Source organism: Cannabis sativa, chromosome 9 (assembly GCF_029168945.1).
Source record: "Cannabis sativa cultivar Pink pepper isolate KNU-18-1 chromosome 9, ASM2916894v1, whole genome shotgun sequence".
Taxonomy (NCBI): domain Eukaryota; kingdom Viridiplantae; phylum Streptophyta; class Magnoliopsida; order Rosales; family Cannabaceae; genus Cannabis; species Cannabis sativa.
This window is the reverse complement of record NC_083609.1, coordinates 19,626,017-19,652,226: the sequence shown is the minus strand read 5'-3', so window position 1 is coordinate 19,652,226 and position 26,210 is coordinate 19,626,017. Positions and strand designations below refer to the sequence as shown.

The 26,210-nt window shown below is 34.5% G+C and overlaps 4 protein-coding genes across 4 annotated transcripts; all 4 read left to right on the top strand.

Moving 5' to 3' along the window:
• The first annotated feature begins 2,854 nt into the window (after positions 1 to 2,854).
• On the top strand, positions 2,855 to 3,826 carry LOC133031284 (uncharacterized). The gene is made up of 2 exons (XM_061104757.1): positions 2,855 to 3,354; positions 3,712 to 3,826. The coding sequence occupies exons 1-2, from the start codon at positions 2,855 to 2,857 to the stop codon at positions 3,824 to 3,826; spliced, it is 615 nt and encodes a 204-aa protein (XP_060960740.1).
• Positions 3,827 to 5,274: 1,448 nt separating this feature from the next.
• On the top strand, positions 5,275 to 15,792 carry LOC115723308 (importin beta-like SAD2). The gene is made up of 22 exons (XM_030652747.2): positions 5,275 to 5,579; positions 6,084 to 6,219; positions 6,300 to 6,387; positions 6,548 to 6,703; positions 7,648 to 7,810; positions 8,274 to 8,458; positions 8,559 to 8,732; positions 9,226 to 9,371; positions 9,459 to 9,579; positions 9,664 to 9,844; positions 10,038 to 10,197; positions 10,298 to 10,339; positions 10,417 to 10,535; positions 10,641 to 10,839; positions 11,349 to 11,480; positions 12,241 to 12,344; positions 12,465 to 12,644; positions 12,981 to 13,120; positions 13,217 to 13,356; positions 13,553 to 13,716; positions 14,631 to 14,757; positions 14,872 to 15,792. The coding sequence occupies exons 1-22, from the start codon at positions 5,490 to 5,492 to the stop codon at positions 15,036 to 15,038; spliced, it is 3,114 nt and encodes a 1,037-aa protein (XP_030508607.2). The 5' UTR covers positions 5,275 to 5,489; the 3' UTR covers positions 15,039 to 15,792.
• A 2,544-nt stretch (positions 15,793 to 18,336) lies between these two features.
• LOC115723587 (uncharacterized) lies at positions 18,337 to 20,951 on the top strand. Its single transcript, XM_061103719.1, has 4 exons — positions 18,337 to 18,705; positions 18,796 to 20,506; positions 20,591 to 20,675; positions 20,791 to 20,951. The coding sequence occupies exons 2-4, from the start codon at positions 20,070 to 20,072 to the stop codon at positions 20,938 to 20,940; spliced, it is 672 nt and encodes a 223-aa protein (XP_060959702.1). The 5' UTR covers positions 18,337 to 18,705; positions 18,796 to 20,069; the 3' UTR covers positions 20,941 to 20,951.
• A 30-nt stretch (positions 20,952 to 20,981) lies between these two features.
• Positions 20,982 to 22,257, top strand: LOC115724102 (uncharacterized). The gene is made up of 3 exons (XM_030653560.2): positions 20,982 to 21,332; positions 21,415 to 21,591; positions 21,746 to 22,257. Exons 1-3 carry the CDS (start codon positions 20,982 to 20,984, stop codon positions 21,929 to 21,931), a joined length of 714 nt encoding a protein of 237 aa, XP_030509420.2. The 3' UTR covers positions 21,932 to 22,257.
• The last annotated feature ends 3,953 nt before the right edge of the window (positions 22,258 to 26,210 follow it).

Below are 26,210 nucleotides of genomic sequence, written 5' to 3'. Positions count from 1 at the left end.
AAAAGGAGTTTGTGACAACTTGAAAAAATTGATGAGCAAATTATGGTGGCAAACCTCTTCTTCGAAAGGTGGCCTTTATTGGATGAGTTGGGAGCAGATGTCCCTCGACAAATCTCATGGTGGATTGGGTTTTTGGAGGCTGCATAATTTCAACTTAGCTTTTCTTGGTAAACAAGGTTGGAGGCTTCTTCTTTCTCCTGACTCTCTGGTAGGAAGAATTTATAAAGCAAGGTATATTCCAAACTCTTCTTTCTTACAAGCCGAGTTAGGGAACAATCCTAGCTATATTTGGAGGAGTATTTTTGAGTCAAGGAATCTAGTTTTAAAAGGGTATCATTGTAAAGTGGGTGATGGCACCTCCATTTCTATCCTTGATGGTCCTTGGCTACCTGTTCTTAATAAACCTTTTGTGAACTCTTGGCACCCAGGTCTTATTAATAAGAAAGTTAGTTCATTTTTGACTATGGATGGTTCAGGTTGGAATGCAGAAGTTGTTCATGATTTGTTTGACACTCGTGAGGCTTAAGTTATCTTGAATATTCTAGTTTCGAGTGTGCCACAAAGGGATACTTATTTCTGGTCGGGTGAAAATTCTGGTGTTTACTCGGTTAAGTTGACCTATGTTTTGTTGCGACAGGATGTTGAGTGTGCGGCTGCCAATACCTCTTCGCCTATGTGGAATCAAATTTAGAGCCTTAAGGTTCCTCCAATGACAAAGAACTTTGTGTGTAGAGCAGCAAATTGTCTCCCTACTAATCATAATTTGATGATAAAGAAAGTAGAGTTGAATGTGCTCTATCCAACTTGCAAAAGGGATGTTGAAACAACAATGCATTGCCTGGTTTACTGCCCTCTTGCAAAGGGTTGTTGGGAGCAGTTGGGGTTGAATTTGTTGGGTTTTGTGCCTTAAATAAAACCCTATTTTAATGTAATCTTGAATATTCATTTATCAATAAAGAAACAGATTTATTTCATTACTTGTTTAATGTGTTATTTGGTTCAAATGTTTATTTCATGATCATTTGTTTGATTTATAAATTCATCCAAATCCTTATCACATTAATATTCTTGTTTATTGTGTTGTCAACACAGTGAAAAGTAATCAAGATTATGTGATTAAATGTAATCCTATGATTTATCAGTACACAGGGTTTAACTAATAGGATAATCTACAATATAGTTTACTTGCACCTTGGATAAGTGAATATGTCCTTTCCAGGGCATTAGTTAAAGTAAGCTTAAGTTGGATGTATGGAGTATGCATCGGAATGGACCAATATTGAACTTGGATAAGATATAATAAACTTACCGTAATATCTATCTAATTTAATATCGCTTAGTTGATCTTATTTCAAATGATCTCAATCCTGAGATGGTTAGGTTCTAGTTCAGTTGTATTATTTATGTTCTTCAATCTATTTGTTAAAGTCGACCCATGGATCTTCTCGTGCATATAGATTAAGGACACAATAGTTCAATTGAGTGGGGGCGCTTATCATAGATACGAAATCTATAGCTTCTATCTGGACATATGATGATTTTCTTCGAGCTTGGCTTAATAGAGATAAATAGTTGAGTACTCATTTTAAGTAATTATATTAGTTTACTGAAATATCATTTATAGGTAATTAATTGTTTTAAGGAGAAAATATATTGAAGGGTGTAACGGTAAATTTATTCCTAATCAATGTAGATCATCTACAAAACATCATTGATTATTAGGATTATAACAATGGATAATTTCATAGCGTATCTATATCGTGAAACATATAGAGCGCTCTATCTAATTAAGAGTGCAATTCCAAATTTATAGTGGTGCATGGAGGAATTATTAAGTTAGAGAATTTACTTGGTAAACTCTAGAGCTACTTATTGGAAGCATGATTATATAGGCCCATGGTCCCCATACTAGCTGAGACAATACTGCTTGTAGTCAGTTAATTGATTTTAATTAATCAATCATAATTCTAAAATTAGACTATGTCTTATTTATGAATTTTCACTAAGCAATGACTTAATTGTGAAGAAAAAAAGTTTTAGGGTTTATTTGTTAATTAAGAGACTTTGTGGAGTCTAATTAATAAATAATATAAATGACAATTTTATTTGATAATTAATCATAATTATTAAATAAATAGTTTTGGCATTTATAGGATTAAAATTAGAAAATATGACATTTGTGAAATAAAAGATAAATAGTTAAAAAAATGGCAAAATTATAACTAATTGGGCCCATCTATATGGTCGGCCACTTAGTGTATAATTTGCTATTATTTTATCATTTTTTTTATTCCATATAATTTAATCATAACCCTAAGTGAAATAGTATAAAAGGAATAGGATGGTCTCATTATCCAACAACTCATATAACCTAGTTTACATTCTGTCAGACAACTAGAGTTCTTGAGACCTTCTTCTTCCTTCTTCTATTTCGAATCTCCTTCACTATTCTTCATTAAATTTCGAGCATATAGTGAGTGAGTGCATGCCCACCCATAGCAAGTCTAGTACTCAATCATAGTGTGTAAGACTGTGAAGAATCCAACAACTTGAAGGAGTATCGAGCTTAGATCTTAATAATACTCTACGACAGAAAGGAGCAACGGTTAGAGATCTGAGTGGGAGGAGTCATTATATTTCGCTGCAATCAATGTAAGATTACTTAAACTTTATATGTGTTTGAATTTTATTCTTTTAGAAATTCATATTTAGGGTTTTAATAAACATACTTGTTAGGAAATCTAGATCCTGGTAAAATATATTCCAATAAAATTTTCTCGTGGGGTCTGAAAGCAGCTTCCTCGACTGGTGCACGAGAGTTTGGTCCCTGCTGGATGCTGCTTGTGTGGCTACTATGGTGATGGTGTGTGCCTCCTTGTGGACAACAAGGAATGATTTGGTATGGCGTAAGAAGCAAACATCGATTGAAGAAATTATTGTGTCTTCTAATCTCTCCCTTTATCATTGGTTACGTGCTCAAAATAATCCTCTCATTCCATGGTTGAATTTTCTTATTCTTGAAGACGGTACTGAGCACTGGACTAAACCTATTAATGATTTGATTAAGGTAAATGTGGACGCAACTATTTTTGATAATTGTGATTGTCATAGCTTTGCTTGTGTGGCTAGAAATAATACTTCTCTTCTTTTAAGTGCTATCTCTAGTTGTCGGCTTGGTGTTTTTCAACTGGGTCTTGCTGAAGCAATAGGCGTGAATGAAGCTTTAAGTTGGATCAAGAGGAACAATTGGGAAAAGATAGTAGTAGAAATGGATTGTTTTGTGTTGGTTCAAGCTATTCATAACCCTCATCCTTTGAATTCTTATTTCGATGCGATTGTCGAAGATTGTCAAAGGTTGTTATCTACTTTAAGGCATTGTTCAATTATTTTTGTTAAACGATCTGCAAATAAGGCGACTCATTGTCTTGCTAGAGCTTCCTATTTGCCTGTTGATCATATTTTTTCTTAACTTTCTATTAGTTCTACTTTTAGATATGTACTTCTAAAAGATTTTATCTAATGAAGTTTTCTCTTTTTGATTAAAAAAAAGACACTTGCGACTAAGATGTGATAAACCCCATTTTGTGTTTCTTAAACCATTAATTTGCCGCTTTAGTGAAAATTAATGGTAAATCGAGACATCTCATGTCCGAAATGACCCTAATGCACGAGGGGTTGAATATGTCATCCTTCTATACATAATGATTTTAGGCAGATTGAAACCCTTAGGAAGCGGAACCTCATCTATGTGCTTGGTGCACAACTCCGCTTCCTCTTATTCAGAGTTAGAGTCTCCTTCGCACTATCTCTTGGCCATTATGGCTAGATATTTACTTACTCGTTGGCCTTGCCTTGAGCGGGTTGTTATCTTCCCTTCCAAAATTATTTCTACCAAATTTTATAGAGTTCATAATTAAATTTTATTTAGTTTTTAATACGGTTTGGAGATGGTATTTTTACGATATAATTTTTAGAAAATGAATAAATAAATTGGCCGCACTTGCAATTGCTACCTACAAGTAGGGGTATTCATAAAACCGTTCAAACCGCTCAAACTGCTCGCACCACACCACACCGTAAATAAATGCGGTTTGAAATTCTTTACAGTGCGGTCGCGGTTGAATTTTTCTTAAACCGCGCGGTACGGTGCGGTTTACGGTTTTGAGTTGTTAATATGCACTTCAAACCGCACCGCACTGCACATTATAAAAATACCAATTTTTATATTTAGTTAGGTCTAATATGTGAATGTCCAACCCAAAGCCCACTAATTATTATATTATTGAAACTTAATTTTTTTTTTCATATTTATTTTCAAGCCTTATGTTATTTTTGACAAGTGTTGCTCGAGTTTTGTTGTATTTGTGATTAGGGTGTTCATTGGATCACATCCAACGTTTTTAGGCCTATCCAGATCCGATTCAATTATATATTGGATGTTAGATTTTACCATCCGATCCGATTCAACATCCATTGGATGTTGGATTGTATCGATTCTATCCGTTGGATGTATTTTATATATATTTATTGGTTTAATTTAAATTTATTCAATATTTTAGACTTAGTATTTTTGGATCGAATCGGATCGGATCCATCCAATATTTTAAGTCCAGTATGTTTTGGATTGGATTGGATCCATCCAATCCAAGAAAAAAAGAGTAAAATCTAATTACTCATCCAAATTAAATTAGTTCGATTGGATGTTGAATGTATTGGATTTTTGGACACCCCATCCAACATCCGATCCGATCCAATTGGATATTTAAAAATAACATCCAATCCGATCCGATCACAATTGGATATCCAATATTTGGCGGTCGGTTGTAATTAGGTCGGTCGGTTGTCATTGGATTTGATGATTTATGCAGACCCCTATTTGTGATAGTTTAATTATTGGTGATAGTCCAAACCGCAAAAACCGCACCGCACCGCACCTTTTTTTGCGGTGCTGTTTTTAAGTTTCGCGGTGCGGGTGCGGTTTGAGAAATTAAAAAAACCACATGTGTGTATTAGTTTAAAAAATAACCGAAAACCGCACCACCCGGATGGCGAATACCCCTACCTACCTAGCAATGCCTTTAGTTGTGAAGGAGATTGAATAAAGTATTTCAATAGCCGTTTTAATTTGGGCTTGTATCCAAACAGTCCGGATTGATGACTCCACCCGTCAATCAGTAAACTGTAATTTCATTAAGATATTACTTTTTCTTTTTTCTTTCGTTCTTTCTTCTTTTGGTTTTCTAAATAAAAGGACCTGTTTTAGTTAAACAACCAAGAACAAAAACCCTAGTACTTTTACACATATATATACCCACGCCCTGCCCTTCTCTCTTGGCTTCTCTCCACATAGCTTTTCTCCCTGCGTCTAAACCCAAACCCTGGCCATTTCTCTCCAGTTTGGCGAGGGTTTAGATTCGGTTTATTGTTGATCAGTGTTTTGGATCATTTGTTGTTTCAATTTCGAGTTTTGACTCCTCTAGAGTTGGGATATGGATCTTCAAAGTCTTTCTATTGTGCTTCAGGCCGCTCTTAGCCCCAATCCCGATGAACGGAAAGCCGCCGAACAGAGCCTCAATCAGGTGCTTAGCCTTTTTATTTTATCTGGTTTCTTCTATTTTTTCTCGTGCCCACCATATGGGTTTTAGCCTGAACTTGATGTAGTGATTGTTTTGTAGATTCTGAATTTTGAATTGAGATGCTTTGTTAATTATGGGTGTTTGATACTTCTACTTGTATATTTTTGTTGGTTTTTTTATTATTCTTTTTCCCTGCCGAGATTGAAAGAGATGGTTAGTTTGTGTGCGCGCGCTAGCTCGCCTTGGTAACGTGAAAGAAGATGCAGTTTAATGGTTTTATGTTGTTTATGTGAATAGATTACTTTTGTTTCCTAATAGCTTAATTGGATCTTTGGTATTTGGGTAATATGGAAGAGTTTGAAAGCAATATTTTTTAATGCCTAGATTGTTTGCATTCGAGGGAATACTCTTAAGTTGCTGATCCTTATGAATTTTAATATTTGTTGGTACTAATAGCTTTATTGGGATTGTTTTTCCTAATGGTATTGATGTTTACTGTCCTTGCAGTTTCAGTACACGCCACAGCATTTGGTGAGATTGTTGCAGATTATTGTGGACAATAATTGTGACATGGCTGTACGGCAAGTGGCCAGCATTCATTTCAAGAACTTCATTGCCAAGAACTGGTCACCCCTTGAACCAGGTACATTGTTATTTTGTGTTGTTTAGGTAGTTTCCTTATCTTAAATGATTCATTTGTTCATCACTTATCTGTTGATGCAGACGAGCCCCAGAAAATTTCACTAGAGGATAAAGAATTGGTGAGGGTTCACATTCTTGAATTTGTTGCAAAAGTTCCCCCATTGTTAAGGTGATTGCTTCACTATTTCTGATTTTCTGTTGTTTCATTCATTATGGTTAGTTTGTTTTCCTATTAATGTCCAGTACATATTACATTTGCATGGGCATCTTTTAGTGTGGTTCGTTCTTATCATTTTATGCTTTACTTACGGTAATGGCTTGTTGTACAGAGTTCAGCTTGGCGAGTGCCTAAAGACAATTGTCCATGCTGATTACCCTGAGCAGTGGCCCCGCCTTTTGGACTGGGTGAAGGTCAATTTATTACAAGATGACTCTCAAGTCTACGCATCTTTATTTGTCTTGAGGATCCTATCAAGGAAATACGAGTAAGTTGATTTTTATTTGTTTATTATTACTCTTTTAAATTATTTAGTAACTTACATAGCACTTTCATTAGCTCTCTGTTTGACACCAAGTTTTAGTATTAGTGTAAAATCTTAGTGTTGCAGTGGATATTTCATATAAAACCTATCAGCTATGACTATGTACCAACAGAAGTTGAGTAGTGAATATTATGTTTATATGGTATAAATCAATACGATGTTATTCCTGCTTAAGCTTTTATTGTGATATCAATTTAGGGTAAAATCTTAGTGTTGCAGTGGATATTTCATATAAAACCTATCAGCTATGACTATGTACCAACAGAAGTTGAGTAGTGAATATTATGTTTATATGTTATAAATCAATATGATGTTATTCCTGCTTAAGCTTTTATTGTGATATCAATTCTTCTATGCAACAGGAGTAAACCTGTAAAAATTATTTTATTGTTCATATATCATTTCCCACAGATTTCTTTGTTTACTTTTTGAAACATTGGATAATGTATTAGTACATAGATTATCAAGGGGAAGTATTTCATACTTTTGAATATGTGAGAATGAAATATATTTCGTATATTATCCCAGATCCTGTATATTTTTGCCCTTAACTAATAAATTATGTCAATAGATTTTCTATTCGTCTGGCAACCATTGTCTTTGTGTTGTGGACACTAGTGCCCTATCAGATATATGTTTTTTACTGGATAGGTGATATTGGGATGAAGGATTAATCGACTCAAGCATTACAAGCAAAAGCTTTTTATTTAATTAACACTAACATTTGAAAAAAGTGTGTTGTGTAGTTGTTGTTAGTAATCTGATTGTTGATGGTCAATGTTGCATTAAATAAATCCTTATTTTTCTGATTTGGAATCTTTTCATTTAAAATCCTTTTGATATATTTATATATATTATTTTTATTTTAAAATTTCTTATATTCTTAGGTTCAAGTCTGATGAGGAGAGGGTACCTGTCCATCATATTGTTGAAGAAACATTTCCCAGTCTGCTTAATATCTTCAACAAGCTTGTCCAGATTGTCAATCCACCAGTGGATGTAGCAGATTTTATCAAGCTTATCTGCAAAATCTTTTGGTCTTCTATATATGTGCGTGCTTTGGTTTAATAGCTTGTCTTGTGTCTTTCTAGAAGGTTATATTGAGAAGAGTTAATTTTAGAGTGCCTACTTGTCCATTTCTAATTAAAGGGCAAGAAGAAACAATTATGCCACTAGTTATCTCATATTTTACTTTCTAGTAAAAGGCACCTGCCATGTAATACTAATAACATACATAATCATTAGACTGAAGATTTTCATATTCATATGTCACTCTTAAGAGTAACGTATGTGTTTACATATGGTTCTTTGGTGGTGCCATTAGTAGAACTCTTAAAACGTGCATGTTCTTTTGTATTTTGTTCGAGGCATAGTATTTTATGGTGGTGCCAAGTACTAGAACTCTTAAAATGCCATTAATCAGGCGTAGTTTTTTTACTTGTATCTTTTAAATAGCGATTCGCATTATTTATTTTTGTGATATTCATATTGATATATACAACTTCTTTTCTAGTTGGAGATTCCAAAGCAGCTATTTGATCCAAATGTGTTCAATGCGTGGATGGTTTTGTTCTTGAATGTTTTGGAGAGACCCGTCCCTGTGGATGGTCAGCCCGTAGACCCCGACCTCAGAAAAACATGGGGTTGGTGGAAGGTGAAGAAATGGACTGTTCACATTTTAAACAGGCTGTTCACCAGGTAATGTTTTCGGTCTGGTACAAATTGAAATTAGGACCTAGCCTTGAATCAGGAGGATTAATTCTTTGCAACCCATTTTTACATAAAAAACTACTTTCAGGTTTGGAGATTTGAAACTGCATAATCCAGAGAATAGAGCCTTTGCTCAAATGTTCCAGAAAACTTATGCAGGGAAGATTTTGGAGTGTCATTTAAGTCTGTTGGGGGTGGTACGTGTTGGTGGTTATTTACCTGACAGAGTTACCAACCTAATTCTTCAATATTTAAGCAACAGGTAGTGTAACTTTATATTCTGTAGATTAAATCCTTTGTGTTAATTTATTTTGAATTGCTTATGGATTCATGTGGTTGTAGTCTTTTGGATAAGTTTCATTTATGGGAACATAGAGGAGAGAATTGGACCATTTCGTAAAGTTTCATGATTCTGTCATTTTTATTGTCACTAATTTTGAGTACAACATCTTCAGCAGTGATTTTATTTATTTGTTTATTTTATTGTTCAAGTAAATCAATTGACTCTATTTTGGATAACTCATATATTTGAACCACAGAAGGCTTAAAAGTGAAATAAATTCTCTCTAGGCACTACTTCTAGCACATCTTTGTGGTTTCAGTACTCTACTTCTGACTGTCTAAAATTGCTATTGTGGTGTTGTGGTTGTAGTTTTTAGATTTTTATGCTAGAAATATTTATGAGTAATAAGGAAATTGTCTGCACAAAAGTAGTCCCTTCTCTCTAAACATGCTTTTATTCTACAAACATGCAGTATCTCGAAGCTAAGTATGTATACTCTTCTGCAACCTCGACTTGAGGTCATTCTTTTTGAGATAGTATTCCCTCTTATGTGCTTCAATGACAATGATCAGAAGCTTTGGGAAGAGGATCCTCATGAGTATGTTAGAAAAGGATACGGTAAGTGTCTGAGTAGATATTATTTTTCATCAATAATATGTGTGTGTATTAATATATATTATTATTATCTTCTTTGCTTCCCTGTAGATATTATTGAAGACTTGTATAGTCCAAGGACTGCTTCCATGGACTTTGTCAGCGAGTTAGTTAGGAAACGTGGAGATAATCTTCCAAAGTTTATCCAGTTTATAGTTGAAATTTTTAAGAGGTACTTTTCAATTCTGTCCTTAGCCAAATTTGAACATATTATTATCGATTCTGTTAGGGTTTTGACTTTTCATTCACTGAGCAGGTATGACGAAGCACCGGCAGAACACAAGCCCTATCGACAAAAAGATGGTGCCCTTCTTGCTATTGGAGCTCTCTGTGACAAATTGCAGCAAACTGAACCATACAAATCAGAACTTGAGCGTATGTTGGTGCAGCATGTATTCCCTGAATTTAGCAGTCCAGTTGGTCATCTTAGGGCCAAGGTTTGTTTCTTTCAATTTTTCTTTTGTATCCTTGCTGTCACTATTTACTTAAGTTGATTCTTAAATGGAGGCAGTATTCCACTGATGACATAATGGACTTTGTTTATTATTATTATTAAAAATTATTAGACGGTTTTGTTTTTTAATCAGGAGTTTAGTTACATATTATTCTGAACTTTATTGTATATGTCAGGCTGCTTGGGTTGCGGGACAATACGCTCATATTAATTTCTCAGACCAGAATAATTTCCGGAAAGCACTGCAGAGTGTTGTGTCTGGGATGCGAGATCCAGAACTTCCCGTTCGTGTCGATTCTGTTTTTGCTTTGCGCTCTTTTGTTGAAGCTTGCAAAGGCAAGTATCTGTCTGCTGTTCCTTCACTCTGTCTGCACATATATGTATATATAAATATCGTCTTAACACTTGTACGTTGTTGTGATTTTTCAATATGCAGATTTGAATGAAATACGCCCAATCCTTCCTCAATTGCTTGATGGTATGTGGTTTATAACTTCTACTATTAGAGTTTGTCAAAATCATGCAACTGACTGAGTTTGCTTATTGTTGTCCCAGAGTTTTTTAAACTTATGAATGAGGTTGAGAATGAGGATCTAGTGTTTACGTTGGAGACAATAGTGGATAAGTTTGGGGAGGAGATGGCACCTTATGCCCTTGGGTTGTGCCAAAACTTGGTAATATATGCATCATTCTATTTTAGATACAACTATACTGGAGTATGTACTTTTATATATTAAAAGGAAAAAAAAAGTTGAAACATTGTAATTCCTTGTTTGTAGGCTTCTGCATTTTGGAGGTGTATGAATACAGCTGAAACCGAAGAAGACGCTGATGATTCTGGTGCTTTAGCTGCTGTAGGATGTTTGCGTGCTATAAGCACAATTCTTGAATCAGTCAGCAGGCTTCCTCATCTTTTCGTACAAGTTGAGCCAACTTTGCTTCCTATAATGCGTAGAATGTTGACAACTGATGGTCAAGGTGTGTGGTCTGTGATATTGCTTTCTTCAATGCTATTTTATTGACCTCATCGTCTCTATTCTTCTTTCTTTCCTGCCACTTGCTTTGAAGGGAAATAGACCATTTGTGACTTTATGTTGCTCAATGCAAGTATTGTAAAATTTGCAGAAATGCTACACGTGGTTTCTTTAGAAGGGTTGACTGCAAAATAGAATTAAAACTATTATGAAAGATGATATTTTTTCTTTGATCATGGGATCATTCATCTTGTAGTACGCAATCCAAGGATAATAAGGCATCATTGGGTTGAAATCGGCAACTGATGATGCTTTACAATTTTGACAATCTTGATGCATTAATACTTGAAACTGGTATACTATTTTGAGTTTATTATTTATGATCAAAATAACATAGTGATCTGGTTTAGCAATAGGATTTGTAGGTGTTTAATCAAGTCAGTGCTCACTTTATTGACTTCTTTTTTTGTTCTTTTTTTTGACTGATATAGTTGTCCTGATCAATTACTGCAGAGGTTTTTGAAGAAGTTTTGGAGATTGTGTCATACATGACATTTTTCTCTCCTACAATATCTCTTGATATGTGGAGTCTTTGGCCATTGATGATGGAAGCATTGAATGATTGGGCTATTGATTTCTTCCCTAGTAAGTATTTGTGTTTTATCTATTATATTGCTTGTAGTGACACTTTTCCTTCTTCCTTTCATGCAACTATGTTTTAGGTGATGCCCATTTGAAGAGCGTTATATTTCATATCTACAACTTTTATGTCATATCTACCACCTATTTAGGATAACTTTTTAGTTTCCGTCCGTAGGATTATTCATGAACTTTTTAGAAACAAGAGACTTGTTTGGCACTTTGTTTAGGAAGAAAACAATAGGTTTGGCTCTTCGTTTAGATATAAACAATAGTATCTTTCAGGATACTTACTTGGATTGAGTGTGTTTTATTTTGGCTGTCCGTGGGAATTTTTAGAACTAAGGATTTCATTGTGTTCTCTTTTTCCGATTAGAACCTTTGGTATAATTTTAGATTTTATTACCATTTTCGTTGTAGTATGATATATCCTAGATTTCTTGTAGAAAAAATGGTAGTGCATTAAAATATTATCTTGGCAATGCACATCTGATATGTGTGGTTCACAGGCTTTAGCTTGTTCAATAACTTGTATCCAGCTTTATGTTTTATGATATGTATAATATTCTCCCCTTCTTTCTCGTATCGAACCATCTGTTATGAACTTGTATATGTAAGGATGAAATGTCATGCTTAAGATGTTTGTTAGATGCAAAGTCAAATTAGGGGAAGTAAGTAATGCAGCTGATGGTAGCGACCTGAAGTTTTATTTGTTATATTTCTCCTTCATGAGTCATGACAATGTTTGTGTGTTATATTTGTGCAGACATTTTGGTTCCTTTGGACAACTACATATCCAGGGGAACTGCACATTTCCTCGCTTGTAAAGAGCCAGACTACCAGCAAAGTCTATGGAAAATGATTTCATATGTGAGTTCACTTAGTCATACCTTGGTATCCTATTCTGTTGTACCGTGATAAACACTGTCCAACTTTTGTTGTATGCCAAAAATCCCTCAAAGATAATTTTGTCTCTTTCTATGTTTACAGCTCATGGCAGATACAAACATGGAAGATAGTGACATTGAGCCAGCTCCAAAGCTCATTCAAGTAGTTTTTCAGAATTGTAGGGGGCAGGTTGATCAATGGGTTGAGCCATATCTGAGAATCACAGTCGAGCGTTTGCGTCGATCTGAAAAGTCCTACTTGAAGTGTCTCTTAATTCAAGTGGTAAATATGTTTTGATGTTAATGGATACCTATATTAATGATGCCCGCTCATCATATTCCAAAGTAATAAAAATGGAAACAAAAGCAATAGTATGGGTGGTGACTGATGTGCTATGATCAATGTGTGTTTCTTTTTTCTGTACTTAATAGACTTAAAATACTGATCAGTCATCCACCGATCCATAGAATTTGAAATAGTTGTCAGGCTATAGCTTATCAACGCTATAAGTATGTGGTGACATCCTCCTGTGGCATTTGTGGCTGGAGTTTTTCTTTTTTTGCTTACAATTGCTTGACATGCAGTGGTGATTGTAATAATCTTGTTCTTTTGATCCAGATTGCTGATGCTCTTTACTACAATGCGGCTTTGACCCTCAGCATATTGCAGAAGTTTGGCATTGCTACAGAAATCTTTGGTCTTTGGTTGCAAATGCTTCAACAAGTTAAAAAAAGTGGTGTGCGAGCTAACTTTAGGAGGTATTTGGCTATATGCACTACATTCATTTCCTTTATCTGCACCTCATTATGCTTTGTTTAAAATACATTAAGTGTGTATAAATTTTCCTGTTTTAGGGAACACGATAAGAAAGTTTGCTGCTTAGGATTGACATCACTATTGGCACTTCCGGTGGATCAATTATCAGTGGATGCGTTGGAGCGAGTTTTTAAGGCAACCCTTGATCTTCTAATTGCATACAAAGAACAAGTTGCAGGTGCCTCTCTCTCTCTCTCTGTGTATTTATTTTAATTGGATTCTCCTGCTTATGAAGGCAGCAAACTTACGCATATTAGGCATACCATGAGCAATCGAATTCGAGACATCCTGCCAGTGTTAGTGTATATTATGTATTATTGTTGTTAATTGTTAGTTTGACATGGAAGCTACATTTTCTACTTTATGGATAGCAGAAGCTGCCAAGGAAGAAGAAGATGCTGAAGATGATGATGATATGGATGGTTTTCAAAGTGATGATGAAGAAGAAGATGTTGATGGTTCTGACAAGGAAATGGGCTTCGATGGTGAGGATGGAGAGGAAGCTGATAGTGTAAAACTACAAAAATTAGCTGCTCGGGTATGTAACTGTATTACCAGTTTTACCTTGATTCTCTGATGTTTAATTTCCTTGTATCAATCAAAACTTGATACCAGTTAAAGTAAGGTAAGATAATTATAAAAGTAATGTCCAATAATCAAAGAGACAAACGTAGAACCCCAATCAAACATACATAGTACATACCATGCACTTCTCTGCACTCTTCATTGTATCAGAATGATATCTGCAGCCTACTTCTAGAGGAAGGAAAAGTTTCTTATTTTGATATAGGGTATGTTTTTTCTATTATTATCTTATCTGAAAATCATTGAGGGAAGGAAAATGTTCCTTGGAGCATCTTTAATGGGGGTTGCCTATTGGAGTGGTCTTGCCACATATGCAATGTGGTCCAATTTTTAAGAGTAATTTTATGTGAAGTGTTGCTCAATATAGACAATGGTTACATGTCTTTTTTTTAATTTTTATTTATTAAAAAAATTATTTTTCACTTAAAAAGTCATTAATTCAATATGATGTAGGACCGTGGTGGACAAATTTAGAGTTGTCAACTATTGGAGTATTTTTTTTAAGAGAAGATGACAAATCTTATGTGGATGAGAGATAAAATAAAAAATAATAATATTTTAGAATGATGTGTGTATTTTGACAATTATAGGTATTGCCCCAATGGGAGATGCTCTTATTATGTGTTGTTTGGGTGTTAGTAGTTATATATTGTTGCATCAAGTTTCTATCAGGAAACCCAAGGTGGAGGAAACTCCTAATTCGTGTTTGTTGGGAATTAAAATGTATATATGCCTGTTCTTATGAAGAAAGTCTTTTTTAACCTTCTTATTTGTCGTGGAAGAATTTTCGGTGGTTTTTCTATGGCTATCATAGTTTTAAATCTTGTCATGAATATTATATAAATCGTTGTAACTTTGGTGGTACAGGCAAAGTCTTTCCGCCCACAAGATGAGGATGATGATGACTCAGATGATGATTACAGTGATGATGAGGATTTGCAATCTCCACTTGATGATGTGGACCCATTTATTTTCTTTGTAGATTCAGTCAAAGGTATGTGAAAGTATTCTTCATTTTAAAGAATGAAAGTTGATTTTTTCCCGTTTGTCTGACATATCTGATCTTGTCCCTGTTTCACTGGGTTTTACTTTTTGGCCCGAATTGTAGATGTGCAAGCATCAGATCCATCAAGGTTCCAGAGCCTTTTGCAAACACTCGACTTCCATTATCAGGCTATTGCAAATGGTGTTGCCCAGCATGCTGAACAAAGGAGAGCAGAAATTGCGAAAGAAAAATTGGAGAAGGCAACAGCTGCAGCTGCTGCCGCTTCCTAATTCATGCATTGAACGTTAGGGTGTGGCTAAATTTTGTTTATTGTCACAGTTCTTTGTTTATTCCATTCATGAAACAAAGCGTCTTTACCTGTCCATTCAGATATTAGTTGGTCCTGATGGATGTGGTTGCCAGTGAGAGCTTCTAACATTTGAAGTGCTTGTGGCTTTGTGTGATTGAGTTACCGGTAACATGTGAAATGAGAAATCACTAGACACCGTAACTGCCACTTCAAGATCCAGGGTTCAGCTTGGTTTGTCAATAGAGTTCGGATGTTCTACGGCAGAGCATGCCATCTCGATCGGTTTTGTGTTACCCCCTTTTTTTTCTCTCTTTTTTCTTTCCACCTTTTTCTCATTTCTCCCTTCCCATCAGGCAAGGTTAGTCAATTTATTTGGGTTGAGTCTTCTTTCTTTCTACACAGGATGTATTGGTCTAGGAACCCTTTGATCTGTTTTCAGTTGTCACAACCAGGGTTCACTTCCATACTGGTTTGTTACTAGTTCCCATTTTATGAGGGCATAAATTAGGGTGGCTGATGGATGTATTTATTAATTTTGGGTCTGAGGGTGGCCTACAATTTTTCACATTTTCATTTCTTTAGGACTAGTCTTATTCTCATCTGTAATATTTGTTGATCTGAGTTGGATTTTGGGGGCTTCATTGCAGATGGCTTCTAAGGGTAGCTTGCTGCTATTGTAAAACACTTCCATCTTTATTCTTTATATATGTCCGTGAATTTTATTGGGAAGAAAATTTAGGGGTTTTTTTTTGTCACTTTCGTTCGAACTTCGAACCCTTTTCTTCGTTCAATTTTTGATGTTTTTTAATATATGATTTTTTTCTGTACATTGGATCAAACTTTATGCATCGCATGGCCCTTGGTTGATTTTTTATAATTACATTTAAGGCACTTTTTTTTCTGTAAAAAAAAAATTATATTTTATGTTATATTTTTACGATTTTTAATAGAAACAAGACCAAAATAACAAAAGAATTACCTAAGGAACATGAAAATAATATTTAAATAATATTAAAACAACAAATAAAATAAACAAGATTTTGTTAGTTACTGTACGGATACGGATTGCAATTCATGATGTATGGTAACCGTCGGATGGGCAGTTATTTTGATCCAAAGGCTGGGGTTTATGTAAGGGTTTATGTAGGGTTAAATAAATGGTTACCGGTTATTTTTTTTTGAAATTTAAATTTATTAAAAATAGAAAAGTGAAAAGTAACATCAATCAATCAAATCATATTAACTGTCGTCCTCCTCCACTATTCCATTTCCTTGTTCATTTTCATTTTGTTTTTTATTTTTCATTTTGTCATTTCCATTTTCGTCTCTGCTAGGGGGAAAACCAAAGTTCTTCCTTTTCCATTTTATTTTTTATTTTCCATTTTCCATTTTCGTTTGAGGTGGTAAAACCCATACTGTACATTTAGTTCACTGTGGTGTACATTACTCGAAGTCTGCCATTGTTGTAGTTGTTACAGGGGGGTGTTGACGGTGGGTTTTACATTACTCCGTTCTACTTTACATACATTTCGTTATTCACAGAAAAAAATATATATTTTTCAAGGGAATGTGGTGTTTTTCTATTTTCGTGCACTTAATATCTTCTATTTTGTCTCAGGTGTCGACGGTGAGGTGTTGAAGGGAGTTTGCATTTCTGTGTTGAGGTATTTCTTTCTCTCTCTCTATCTCTCTCTCTCTCTAGTTTTGTGTTGAATGGAGTTTGCATTTCTTTCTCTCTCTCTCCCCCCGTGCATGTGCTGGGTTGTTAGTGTGGAATGTACTGTAATTTGTTTTGAGTTTTAGTTTTTTATGAATATGTGATTTGGTATTTTGATTTAGTGTGGAATGTACTGTAATTTAGGGGTTTTGATTTAGGTATTTTTGGAATGTGTTAGTTGATTTGGTTGGATTTTGAATATTTGGGGATTGGATAAATGGAGATTTTTTGAGCAATATGACAAAAATATAATTCATGAGTTCTATAATATTAGGTTGGATGGTCTTTTAGTGATCTTATCATTATGGAATGATTTGGCTTTCTTTCTTGTTTTTGGGATAAAATATGAAAACATCAAGTATTTGTAAGTATGGTACCAATTTTAGAGGCACTATACTCATTGTCGGTGATAACTTTATTGGTAATGAGCATAATGTCATACAATTTAAATATCCTAATAGAAATAGGAGATATTATCAAACCAAACAAGTTGTCTATTGAACTAAAAACTTAACATAGATAAATTAGGATACTATTAAAAATTCGGATAACAATAACTCAAATAAATATATGTTAAAATTTTTTTAAAGATATTTGTACTACACAAAATAACATTTTTCGTACATTTTTGACACCTTATGAAATTAAAACCCTTTCGAAATTTTTTCACTCATCCGAATAGAATTCATCTTATAAATATTATCAAAAGAAAACTATTTTGTAAAGTAATATACAAGTGGACAAGGTTTAGAAGTCCCATTTTGCAACCCCATCAAAGCTTAATGTGCATACTTGACGAAGTGTAATCATACATTAGTAAGTACTCTAGTTTGCAAGTAAAACATTAGTTGCATTCTCCTTTCAAGAATTATGGACATTTTCACTATGTTAGGTATAGGGGAAAAATGTGGAAGGGATAGAAAATAAGTTTAAAAAATTGTGTTAGATCCTTATTATTTATTCTTTTGAGTGTACATTTTCATGTTCCTTCTGTATCTACACTCAGTTGCCTATTTACCCTTTAACCTTTATACTACAATAAAATTTTAATATATTTTTTTTTATATTTTATATTACATATGTTTCATTGTATGTTAAAAGTCAATACTGTATAACTAACTTTGGTGTCATGGTATTGTAATAGTAAATTATCTTAGGAAAATATGGTTACTTGGAAGCAAAGAGAGACTATTTTGCAACAAGATGTGTGATTTTTATTGTTATTATTACTTGTTTATTTTATTAATTGTTTGTGAACTGCTGTACTTGGCGATTTTTTTGTTCTAATCAGTAACTGGAGTTCTTGGTTTGCTACAGCCTACTCGATTTTGGGAAATTGACATTGTTTTTAATTGCATTTTAATCTTATTTCAATTTTCCTTTTGGGAAATTATAAATATAACAAAACTAACAAGTTATAGAATCCATTATTTAGGCATATTGGTACATTGTATTTAACAGTTTTCATATAGTACTTTTAACAAATAGACTATAGTACATATAATGAAATTATGTTATATAGGAAGAGATGCTTACCTGTTATTGTACACATATAGGAAATTAAGTATAGTTAGTCATGAATACACTGAAATGTTAGACGATTGCAATGAATTATTCAAAGTTTTTGTCTTCCAACATTTTAGTGTTTTGAATGTTTGTTAATTTAAGTTATTTTGTCTTGTGTAATAGGTTTTTACAATGGTGTATAAACGGAAGAGGGGTGCTGTTGCAGAGAAAAAGGATGCAACTGAGATAAAAAAGAAGGATTCGAAGGAAGCTTGTTAGTGAGTTATTTGTGGCAGTTATTTTAGTGCTAATATTTTCTGGTTTTGAAAATAAAATTTGTAATTCCATTCTTTTATTTAATTGATGCAGCCAAGCCAATTTCTATGCTTATGCTGATGCACATAAAGATAAATCAAAAGCATATGTGAGTGACTTGGAGTGTGTGATGGATCTTTTATTTTTTATCTTTTATTTAGCGTACTTCACTTAATAATCGAGAGTCTTAATATTCCAGGTCCTTGGTAGTTTTAAGGAGAAATTTAAGCTGCTTAGCGAGGAAGAGATTGAGAAGTGGGCTTCATATAAATTCGAGGCTTCCCCCTCGAAGGTTGGTGTTAGAGGGAAAGGGAAGAAGTTAAAGGAGACATTATCTGCTGAGTCAGGGATTGAGAACAATGAAGGGGTAGGGGATGTTTAAGTTTCTGGCCGATGCTCCTTCGAACGTTTGGGTAGAATAGTCCCACTTCTCAACGACGCTCAAAAAGAAATGGTCAGAATTGCCAGTTTCTCTACATTCTTAAGGGAGGATGCCCCATACATCAATGCTAAGATAGTTAGTTGGCTCATCGATCACGTGGATCCAACCACTTCTTGGCTGGAGATATTTGGAAGAACAATCCAACTATCGTCGAAGCTGTTTGAGGATGTCATGAGAATCAGGGATGGGGGAGAACCCGTGGCAACCGAAAGTGACCGTGACCTCGTTGAGTTTGACCTAATTTTAAAGGCCAAGGACTATAGGTTTTCCCTGACTTTGCTGGAGAATGAGCTGAAGGAAAGCAGCGAGAGCGATTACCTGTTTCTCATTAAGTTTCTACTTGTTTGTATTGGAACTGTGTTGCTGCCCAAGAATGGTACCGAGGTTAGCACTAGCTACATGCACTATTGATACAAGGTCAATTAAGAAGAAGAATTGGGCGACTGCTGGGTTTCGATATCTTATGAGCTCTCTACAGCGGTACAAGACTAAGAACACGAAAAATGTCTCGGGTTGCACCATATTCTTACAGGTAAGTTTTCAAATTATTGTGATGGTAGTAATTTTATTCTCTCGTGTACTGCGGTGCTAATAGATGTATGTATTTTTGTTTGGTGGCAGATGGTATATTTGACGCGTGTTGACTGGACTGCTAGTCACGTGGACCGCACTGTGGCTCCAATTGACTTTTGGACCACAAAACAGTGCAAATCAGTGTACAAGTGAATTCGAGACCACGGTGGTCACACAAGTGGAAAGGTACATTTAGTACTTCAATTTTTTGATGCGTTAGAATTTTATTTGGGAGATATGCTAACTAGTTTTTTTGGTGTACAAAGCATGTGAAATTGACTAACACATATGTGTTACTACCAAGTTTTGAATCCGCTGCAGTTGGGCAACCCACAAATGACGCAATATACAAAGCTGTGTGTGAGTTGAAAGATGAGGTCTTCCGCCTTGATTTGAAGGTGAACAGCACAAAAGAGCTGTTCCTGAAGGTAGTCTCAACTTACCTTGGGAATGGTACTATGAATGAAGTGTTGGAGATACCTGAGACGAGCAAAGTTCAGCGCTCGCTTTCTTTCAATGGGGAGACCGAGAAGAAGGATGATGTGGGTGTGGAGCAAAAGGATGGTGAAGGGACAAAGGATAAATCGGAAGAGGATGTTGATGATGTACAAAGTGTCCCTTCACTTAATCTATCAGAAGACAAGGTCGTTGTTCCAATTGAGAAGGTTGTTTCTGATGAGTCGTTTGAGGATATGAACTTTTGGGGAGAAGAACTCCCAGCTATTGTAAAAGAGGAAGTTGAGCAGACCGTGAAGGATGATTTTGATGATGATGCGTTCGAAAGATTCAAAGAATCTGGAGGAAAGGTGATTGGGCCGTTCACTTTGAAGAAGGGTTACTCAAATCATCCGTACGAGTTCTTCCGTTACATTTTCTCTAGCGCCAATGTTCCGAGGTAATCTCATGTTTCATGATTATTGTGTACGTAGTTGATATTAGTACATTTGTTTCGTTGTTGATTATTTGTTTTGTATTTCAGTGAAGTGTTAGCCCATTTTGGGAAGGTTGAGGTCAAGCGGAGGAATTTCAAATGCATGAAACCGGAGTCCGATATATCAAACAGTGTACGTAGAAGTTGCCATTTGGTTGCTTTGAAATTTGTAGTTCATTATTTTAGTTAATGCCATTTATAAATTGTATGAATGACAACATAACTGATATTGTTTGTGTAAATGTCAGGTCATTGATTGCTTTGCTCAAATCATGAATTTTCGAGAGAAGAAGCGCAACGGCATTGGAACAAAGAGAACTTGGTTTATGCCCATAAGACTTTCTGTACGAAATTTGATATTTAAAAATGGACATGAATATATTGTATTTGTGCTTTAAACTTTGTTAAATCTATGTTTTTATTTAAAAAGTAATCTATTATGTGTGCTTATTGTGCAGAGAAATTTACTTGGAAGAACGATGAGTGTCGAGAGGATGGCGAAGGAGTAAGAGTGGTCCACTCTTTATTACGATGCAGATTTGAGTTTATGTCACACTGTAATTTGCATTTTCTTGATACTTTTGTGTTGTATCAAATGTGTTTAGTTCACTTTTTCGATGACGTTGTTTGTTTTACTTTGTCGCAGATGGTGATACCCCTATTGGATACCGAGAGTGCTTCGCACTGGTTTGCAGCGAATCTGACCATGGATAATACAACAGTGGAAATTAGGGACTCGTTGTATTCTGCAATGCATGAGAGGTCACGTCGGAGTACCTGCCTAGAGATGGTATGCACGTGTGTACATAGTTTGCTGTTGTATTAGTGTAATTGCAATAATCTCAACTGTAATTGTTTTAATTTTTTTGCAGCTCCAGACTTTGGACCAATTGTTTGCCTCTGTCAAGCCAGGAAACCTCAATTTCAGCGAGTTTGTAATTATTTCTTCAGGCAAGGACTACCCACAACTCGAAAATGGGCACGATTGTGGAATTTTTGTAATGAAGTACATGGAATCACTATTCGAGGAAAATGAAATAATGGAAGAGGTAATTTAATGTTGATTTCTTTAGTTTAGTTTTCATCCAGTTAACTAAGTGTTTATAACGAAATTGAGGTATCAATCTATTTTTTGATGGATTTGTTTCTATGCATTTCGTTGTCATGTGTATTACTCAATTGGATCCCTAATGTACAATGCAGTTTGATCCTATTGAAGCCAGACTGGAATGTGTTAGGAAAATTGTCACCCACGAGAGTAACAAGGCTAAACATGCTGTGATGGAGGGAGTTAAGAAGCAATTTGGATTGACCAAAACCAAAGTTCTTCCATCAACATCCATAACTTTACCAGTACGTAGTCCATCAAGGTCTCCTCGAGACCCCTGATTCAGCACAGCGAAGCCCAGGTCCGAGAACATGTGGACTGGGAAGAGCAAGTCTCCCAAAACCCGTCATTCTAAAAGGCTGGCATCAAGTAACAAGTAGTGTATTTAGTACAATGGTTACAAAAGTTAGGTTTTAGGTCATAAATTATATTTAGTTATGTTATATATTTGCATCATACTACTGTTAGGTGATTTGAAATTGTACTAATGTTGGTGATTTTATAAGTTACTATAGGGTAAGACTTGTGGAAGTTTTTGGAATTTGGTGGAACCAATTATTATTACTGTATGGTCATTATTATGGTGATTATTATTACTGTTGTTATCTTTTGCCATTACTATTAGGTTTTCGAAATTTTTTTACCATAAAAATATGTGAAGTACATTATTCTGAAAATAAAATTAACCAATTTTACCTTCTTTTTGACACTATGTGTTTTAGTCCAATTATGTCCATAGCAAAAATAATAAAAATACCTATACTTATGTACTTTCCCATTGTAGAGATGAAGGCATTAATTCTAGCCTTGGACATAAATTTGGATCAAAAAGTGTAAGTATAGTACAATAATGAGAAATAATAATTCTGGCCTTGACACAATTTCCTTCATAACAATTTTACCATTTCTAAATAATGTAATTTAAAGCTATGAAAAAAAAAGTTAGAGTATTTCAAAAATGCAGTATATTGAACATCAAGGTTTATAACAATTATAGGCACGAACAATTATATGGATACCTCCAATATATTAAAAATTATAAACAATGGTACCAATCTATTAAACATTAAACTCATAGCTAAGTAAATCATGTAATTTAAAACTATGAAAAAAAAAAGTTGAAGTATTTTTAAAATGCAATATAGTGAAACACAACAATATTCACTAAGTTACTATGAAAGTTTTTGGATTATATTGTCAAAATTACTGATAGTTATCTTTAAATCCTATTAATTGATTAGAGTCTGTACACACACATATTAACATTGACAATCAATCACCAAATAGTAGTTACTGTACACAGCAATCCGGGAGTAGTGTCTGTAGGTTTTTTAGGATGAGATTGATCGATCCAACAAAAGTAATCACATCCTCGACTTTCGTTGTTCTCCTGAAGTTGAAATAAGTACATTAGCATATTTACAAAGCCTAGTTTAAAATATTATTAAGCGGTTCAAAGTCTTACATAGTGCGGACATCCAAAGAAGCGACGACCAGGATTTGCTCCACTACTAGAAGTCCAAACATAAGCTAGATCACCACAATAGCAATGGGGGTGTCCCTCAAACGAATTTTTGCATGACGGGAAATCCCTCTCGAACCCGTAGGAGTCCTCTCCAGAACCAGCTACCATGTGTTTTTTTTTTAACAAACCAAATTATGGTTTTAGTGAGGCTTCAAAAGGAGTGTTTCCCTCGTCCTAATGGTGGAAATAGTGTGTAGTAGTATTTTTGGAAGAAGGGAAGTCAGTTTTCTGTATAAATATAGGCTTCTGAAAATGAATTTAAGGGGGAAACCGAATTTTTTTGAAAACGTTAGAAAGTATATTAAAATTGGGGAGCATATTTCGTGCTGCCTTTAAATATTTTCCTTCAAAGTCTTTTGTTCACTATACTTATATACAACAAGTATTGTCAATCACAAGCAGTCCAATCAAATTAAAATAATATTTTATGTCAACTCTATGAAAACTTAAAAGTACAACACATAAACATGTGTCCCCACATGAATAAACACACACACAACCGGTTTAGTTTGGTGTAATGGAATTGAATGAACTTTATTATATTTTATGTTATGTTCAAATACACATGTGGGCACAAATTAATAAACACACTATACAATAGTTTTTCTCTATTCATTGAGTTTGTAATTTGTATGTTTATTTCTTTTAATCATATGCCAACAGGTATGTTAACTATAATAATTCTTTAGGATTACAGTAACGAAATTAAAACAACTTTTTTGATATGCTACAAATGTAGATTACGGGAGTCACTATTCTCGTAAAGAACTCACTGAACCCAATCGAGTTAGGGTTCTACTGAGTGACACTCAACCATTCGTAGTACTCACACTATCACTGGCGGTGTTTATGGGTCCCGTGACACATAGTATGTAATCAAGTTAGCTGTGGTGTACCGGAGTCACTATTCTCGTAACGAACTCACTGAACCCCTTCGAGCTACGGTTCTACAGAGTGACACTCAACCATTCGTAGTACTCACACTTTCACTGGCGGTGTTTATGGGTCCCGTGACACATAGTATGTAATCAAGTTAGCTGTGGTGTACCGGAGTCACTATTCTCCTAACGAACTCACTGAATCCAGTATAACCACGGATCTACTCGGTGATGCCGATGCACTATGACAGAAGTCGCACTATCAATGTAGGTGGTTTGGGCTGAGTATGTACTCAGTTCATCAATAGTGTATTGGAGTCACTATTCTCCTAACTTTATTATTGGGGTCACTTTGTGTCTCATAATACTATTGTATTCATAACATTAAACTGTTTTTTATTACATATCTATATTTGTATAGTATTCAAAAAATTATTATAATCTTTATTCCAACGATTAATACGTTAATGTAATCTTAAAAAAATTATTGTAATATTTATTCCAACAAATAATATTTTAATGAAATCTTAAAATCGTATTTAATAAAAATATTGAGTTTTTATAATTAGTAAACATCATAATTTAATTTCTTATTCATTTGGGCACACATGTTTATTTGGACATAATATTAGGATATTTGTTGCTACATGTAACAAGTTTATGTGGCCATTGTTGTTGTTTAGGGATGGGAACAAAATTTCACTTATTTAAATACAGAATTTTTCTAATCAAAGTCAACCAAACCCTAACGAAACCGATCATTTGGTTGGTTCAAATTACTTCTTCCAAGGAAAATTTAATAGTTGGTTGGGTTTGTTCAACTTACGTTTTTCAAGGGATTGAAAAAATTAGATTTATATTGGGGTTATATCACCCCTTCTTTAGTCGTACCAGTTATATTAATTATTATTTTTTAATTTTTGACAAGACTACACAACACAATCACATCCACAAGTACTATATATAGCCCTCTACCTCTCCTTACTCCTTCACACATCAATTTAGTATTGTTTTGTTTGCTAGAGAAGTCACTCCCTATTTGTAGACGTATGTATAGGGATAATATATATAAAAAAATAAATTATGTATTGTTGTTGCACTGAAGTGAAGATGTGTAATGTAAAGACCGCTTAGTTTAATTTGGAAATTAGCAGTTAATCATGATTATTTATGAAAATTATTTATAGCTATTTAAATAATTTATTATACTGATATTATTGAATTCAGAGATGCATTTTTATGTCATGTAGTAGTTTGTATAATTTTGCATTCCGGTGCCCGGTATTTTGGAACGCGGTGTTTGGCTCAGTAGAAATCACAACTTAGTATGTTAGTAGTTTAGGACGGGTTAGTAGACATTGGGAATGTCGGGAAAGGCCGAGAATTTAGAATTTCCCAAAAATACCCCTTTAGTGATTATTATGTGGTTTTAGTGTGGAGGGGCAAATTGGTCTTTTTGCCCCAATGATGTTTTGTCTTTTAGTGAGTTTATTAAATGGAAAATAAATGTTTAATTAGTTAATATTTGGCTGAAATGAATTGATATATGTGTAAAAGCTTTTTTGTTTCATTTTATCAAAAATTACAATTTAGAAAAAGATTGAAAACTTTCAAAACCTCTCTCTCTTTTCCTCTCTCTCTCTCGGCTGGCTGCATGGAATGCTAGGGCTGGATTCTTTCTTTGATTTTCAAGCAATTTCTCTTCCAATCTAAGCCTTCTTCAAGCTAGGTTAGCTCCTCTTCCTTGCTTCTTGTAAAATTGTTGAATTTTGATGAATTTAGTGTAATGCATGCATGAATTTTTGGTTGTTATTGCTGCTGTGTTTTATGGATATTTTCAGAAGTTAAAGCATGTTTGTTAGATATTATTTGAGTTGTTTTGGAAGCATGATTCTTAGGTTGAGCAAGCTATGGTTTTTCTATGTAAAATATGTGATTTTTGAAAGAAATGGTTATGTTCTGTTGCTGTGATGTTGTGGATGTTTGTAATTGTTTCCAGAGGCTTAGTTATGCTTGTTTAAGTAGATTCAAGCTGGTTTGATTGCATGTTAGCTAGGTTTGCTCAAGTTTGAGTTTAGAACTCAAAGCTTGAGCTTTAATGGTGATTTTTGGTTATGTGCAATCTGGGTGGTTTTGATGCCTTAGAAATGTTCTAGG

Excerpts from the sequence above, each read along its gene's own strand:
- LOC115724102 (XM_030653560.2), top strand. The coding sequence starts at position 20,982 with ATGTGTGCTTATTGTGCAGAGAAATTTACTTGGAAGAACGATGAGTGT. Across the intron at positions 21,333-21,414 it reads GGAGTACCTGCCTAGAGATG|CTCCAGACTTTGGACCAATT; the intron begins GTATGCACGTGT and ends ATTTTTTTGCAG. Across the intron at positions 21,592-21,745 it reads AAAATGAAATAATGGAAGAG|TTTGATCCTATTGAAGCCAG; the intron begins GTAATTTAATGT and ends TGTACAATGCAG.
- LOC115723308 (XM_030652747.2), top strand. The coding sequence starts at position 5,490 with ATGGATCTTCAAAGTCTTTCTATTGTGCTTCAGGCCGCTCTTAGCCCC. Across the intron at positions 12,345-12,464 it reads TATGGAAAATGATTTCATAT|CTCATGGCAGATACAAACAT; the intron begins GTGAGTTCACTT and ends CTATGTTTACAG. Across the intron at positions 13,121-13,216 it reads GTGCGAGCTAACTTTAGGAG|GGAACACGATAAGAAAGTTT; the intron begins GTATTTGGCTAT and ends TTCCTGTTTTAG.
- LOC115723587 (XM_061103719.1), top strand. The coding sequence starts at position 20,070 with ATGAATGAAGTGTTGGAGATACCTGAGACGAGCAAAGTTCAGCGCTCG. Across the intron at positions 20,507-20,590 it reads TCTAGCGCCAATGTTCCGAG|TGAAGTGTTAGCCCATTTTG; the intron begins GTAATCTCATGT and ends TTTGTATTTCAG. Across the intron at positions 20,676-20,790 it reads AGTCCGATATATCAAACAGT|GTCATTGATTGCTTTGCTCA; the intron begins GTACGTAGAAGT and ends TGTAAATGTCAG.
- LOC133031284 (XM_061104757.1), top strand. The coding sequence starts at position 2,855 with ATGGTGATGGTGTGTGCCTCCTTGTGGACAACAAGGAATGATTTGGTA. Across the intron at positions 3,355-3,711 it reads ATTGTCGAAGATTGTCAAAG|GCAGATTGAAACCCTTAGGA; the intron begins GTTGTTATCTAC and ends TAATGATTTTAG.